This window comes from Macrobrachium nipponense, chromosome 45, assembly GCF_015104395.2.
Source record: "Macrobrachium nipponense isolate FS-2020 chromosome 45, ASM1510439v2, whole genome shotgun sequence".
NCBI classification, from domain to species: Eukaryota; Metazoa; Arthropoda; class Malacostraca; order Decapoda; family Palaemonidae; genus Macrobrachium; species Macrobrachium nipponense.
In genome coordinates, this window is record NC_061105.1 from 39,257,758 (window position 1) to 39,260,937 (window position 3,180).

The following is a 3,180-nucleotide window of genomic DNA, read 5'->3' on the forward strand; positions in this document are numbered from 1 at the left end:
TATGTAGAATACGGTAAGAAGTTAGAAAGGCTGTTTTATGATTGGTTAACTTCTGCTAAAGTTGAGGATTTTGATGGTTTGAAGAACTTAGTGTTGTTAGAAAACTTCAAAGATAACGTATCCCCTGAGATTAAGCTTTATATAGAAGATAGGCGAGAAGCATCTTTCACAGGAGCAACTAGGTTAGCTGACGAATATAGTCTAACTCATAATTTGAGTGTTAGTAAGAAATGAAAATGATCCTTCGTCTGGTAGAGTACAAAACAGTAAAGGTTTCAGTTCTAGTATAGCAATGCAAGTAAAAGTGACTATTCCTGTTATACATGCGGAAAACCTGGTCATACGTCTAAGGTTTGTAAGAGTAAAGTGGCATCTAGTGGCTCAGAATTAACTTGTTTCTGATGTAATGGGAAAGGGCATTTAGCGAGAAATTGTGTCTCTAGTTAACCTTTCGTCAAGTAGGAATAATGTGATGAGAGAAACTAGGAAATTTTTAGGTGAATTTCTGTCAGAAGGCATAGTTTCCTCTCTTGGAGGAGTATTTTCGAGGGAAGTAGTCTTGGTTCGAAACATTGGAGCTGCTGTCTCACTGATTAGGAGAGAGAGTGTGCCGAACAGGGCGAAATCAACATGGAAGGAGAAAAGTCATGTTAAATGGAATTTCCTACTTGTGTTCTTTGTCCTTTGTTGAAGTTGAACTTAGCAAAGTCAGGTAGTGTCAGGAGAAGTGAAACTTGCAGTTGTTTGACAGTTTGCCCGTTGATGGCGTTGACATTATTGTCGGTAATGACTTAGCTTTATCCAAGAAATGTGAATCCTTTTGTGAGGGATATTCCAGTGCATGAAATGGTAGTAACTAGGTCGGGTTTAGATACAGACATAGACTACGGTCATAACTTGTTCGTGGATTCGAACGAGTGTGAGTTCGTGGATTCAAACGAGAGAGAGTTCGTGGATTCGAACAAGTGTGATAGAGGTGACGAGGTTGATCTTGGCATGAGTGTGGCTGAGAAACCTGACTCTATTGCTGACAGTGATAGCCAAGGGGAAGGTGTAGCTGTCGAGAGTAACGTAGTCAATGTAGTGGTATCAAGTACTGGTTACGGTGATAAATTAGACACTAACCTTTTGAATAAGGATGAGCTAGTCAAGTTGCAGAGAGAAGATGAGGCACTAACCCATATTTTTTAATAAGTGAGCTGGATGATGATCTTGATGATGTGTGTAAGGAAACTTTTTGTTGAAAGGACGAAGTTTTGTGTTGTTATGTTCATCCTAAGTCAGGTAGTAAATGGGAAACACCGAACAATTAGTGGTTCCTAGGGAGCTTTGTGAGCTAGTGTTGAAGTTAGCACATGATGAGCAAGGACATTTGGGTGTAAATAAATCTTTCAAGTGTATTAGTAGGGCGTAATTTTGGCCTAAAATGAAGAGTGACATAATTCCCAGAGTTACGTTGTGTAATATTCCTTCAGTAGGTGAATCTTTTGAGAATGTATTTATCAATATGGTCGGACCTTTGTCTGTAAGTAACGTTAGAGAAGATTGCACAACTAATCCAGAGTATTGTAAAAACAATTTAAGAGATGTTTGGCAACTAGCGGAGGAGAAAGGAAGCACGAGAGGAAGTCAAGGGGAAACTAAACGGAAACATGATCTTAGAACAAAAAAGAGAAGTTTGTGTGTGAGAGATAAAGTTTTAGTACTAGTCCAGAAAGAAGGTTCCGCTTTATCTTATAAGTTCGAAGGTCCTTTTCCAGTGTTAGAGAAGAGGGGAAATATACATTATGTAATTGATATGGGTAAAGGTAGAGCAAAGTGGATGCATGTAAACTAGCTTCAGAATTATAAAAGAACGCCCGTGCCGTGGGTGCCCCGCCCATGTAATGGTGATACAGGGAGGAGTTAGTTTTGAGAAAATTCAGAATTATTTCAGAATTTTGAAGTTTTCAATTAGAGTTCAGAAAACGGAAAAAGTAAGAGAGAAGGATAATGTTATAGAAGGTAGCCTCTGGAAATTTTTCCAGAATGAGTAGCCTAATGAGCGTTTTTTTTTTGTTTTGGCACGAGTGGCAGAGATGAATGGAGAAGTATTAAAGCTTTATGCAGAATTGTTACTCTGCTGTTTAATACTTGTTTCTCTTTAGAAAAAAAGATAAAATCAGTTGATTTCATTTTCTCTTATTTTTTTGGGGGGTTTTTTGGGGGGACGTGTCATGGTAATTTCTTTATAGCAAAGAATTACAAGTAAAAGGAAAGGAAAAACGCATCTTCGAGAAGTTCTGCTGCAAGGAGGCATTCGCGCGTGTGTTGGAGACGCCTGTTCTCATGATGATTCTAGAATCGGCAGGAGTGTTGGGGAACTTGACAGGCGCCGACCGGACATGAGGAACGCCGCGATTTCTGATGTAATACTTCGTCCAGATCCTTCTAAGAAGTTCACTGATAAGCCCCGCCCCCAAAATGCCTTATAAATACAACTAACGAAGTAGGAGATCAGATCATCAGTAAGAGTCACAGATCAGTTCATCAGTGAGAGCTCAGCAGCAGAGATCAGAGATCATCAGAGAGTGATAAGAGAAGAAGGAACAAATGAAGGATCAGAGAGGAAAAGGCGCTCGAGAGTTGGGTCGAATTCTCGGTCAGTCGTCGTCAGGAGTGGATGATCAAAGTATTTTTGACGTTGAGCAAGCCTTGAGAGAAGAAACATTATACAAGACGTTTTTGAGGAGTTCCTGCCCTTCAAGCATTAATAGAATAGACATTATTTTCTGCAATACGGAGTCAAGTAGACGACAGAAGTTACCGTACTCCTTGTGTGAAGCCACCGCTTCGAGCATAGATCTCCGACGGCGCAAAACTGGCCGGCAAATATTTTCATTACCCCACCGTTTCCCCAGTTCACGCATTGTAAGATTTTACTTTGTTAGTAAGCTTGTAAATAAATCTTTGTTGTGTTTGTGTATTTTTCTATATTCGTATCCCCAGTTTCAACTGTTGGTGTTGAATTTGTTTTTGTTTACCATAATATCGAACTTGGAGCGAACCTCTCATGGGCCGTAATAGTCTAGTACCAAAATCAATGTTTTGTTTTTTTATCGATGAAGTCATCCTTAAATAGGGTGGCTTCAGTGAGAAGAAACAGCCTCCACCGAAGTGTTCATATTCATGTTTGCTTTT

The 3,180-nt window shown here is 39.6% G+C and overlaps 1 protein-coding gene across 1 annotated transcript in view; it reads left to right on the forward strand.

The window, feature by feature from the left end:
- Positions 1-1,507: 1,507 nt before the first annotated feature.
- The window catches only part of LOC135214214 (proteoglycan 4-like), a 44,435-nt gene continuing 42,762 nt past the window's right edge, over positions 1,508-3,180 (forward strand). Inside the window, exon 1 of the mRNA XM_064248278.1 lies at positions 1,508-1,676. Coding sequence (XP_064104348.1) covers positions 1,508-1,676 — 169 coding nt within the window. The remainder of the gene's footprint in view (positions 1,677-3,180) is intronic.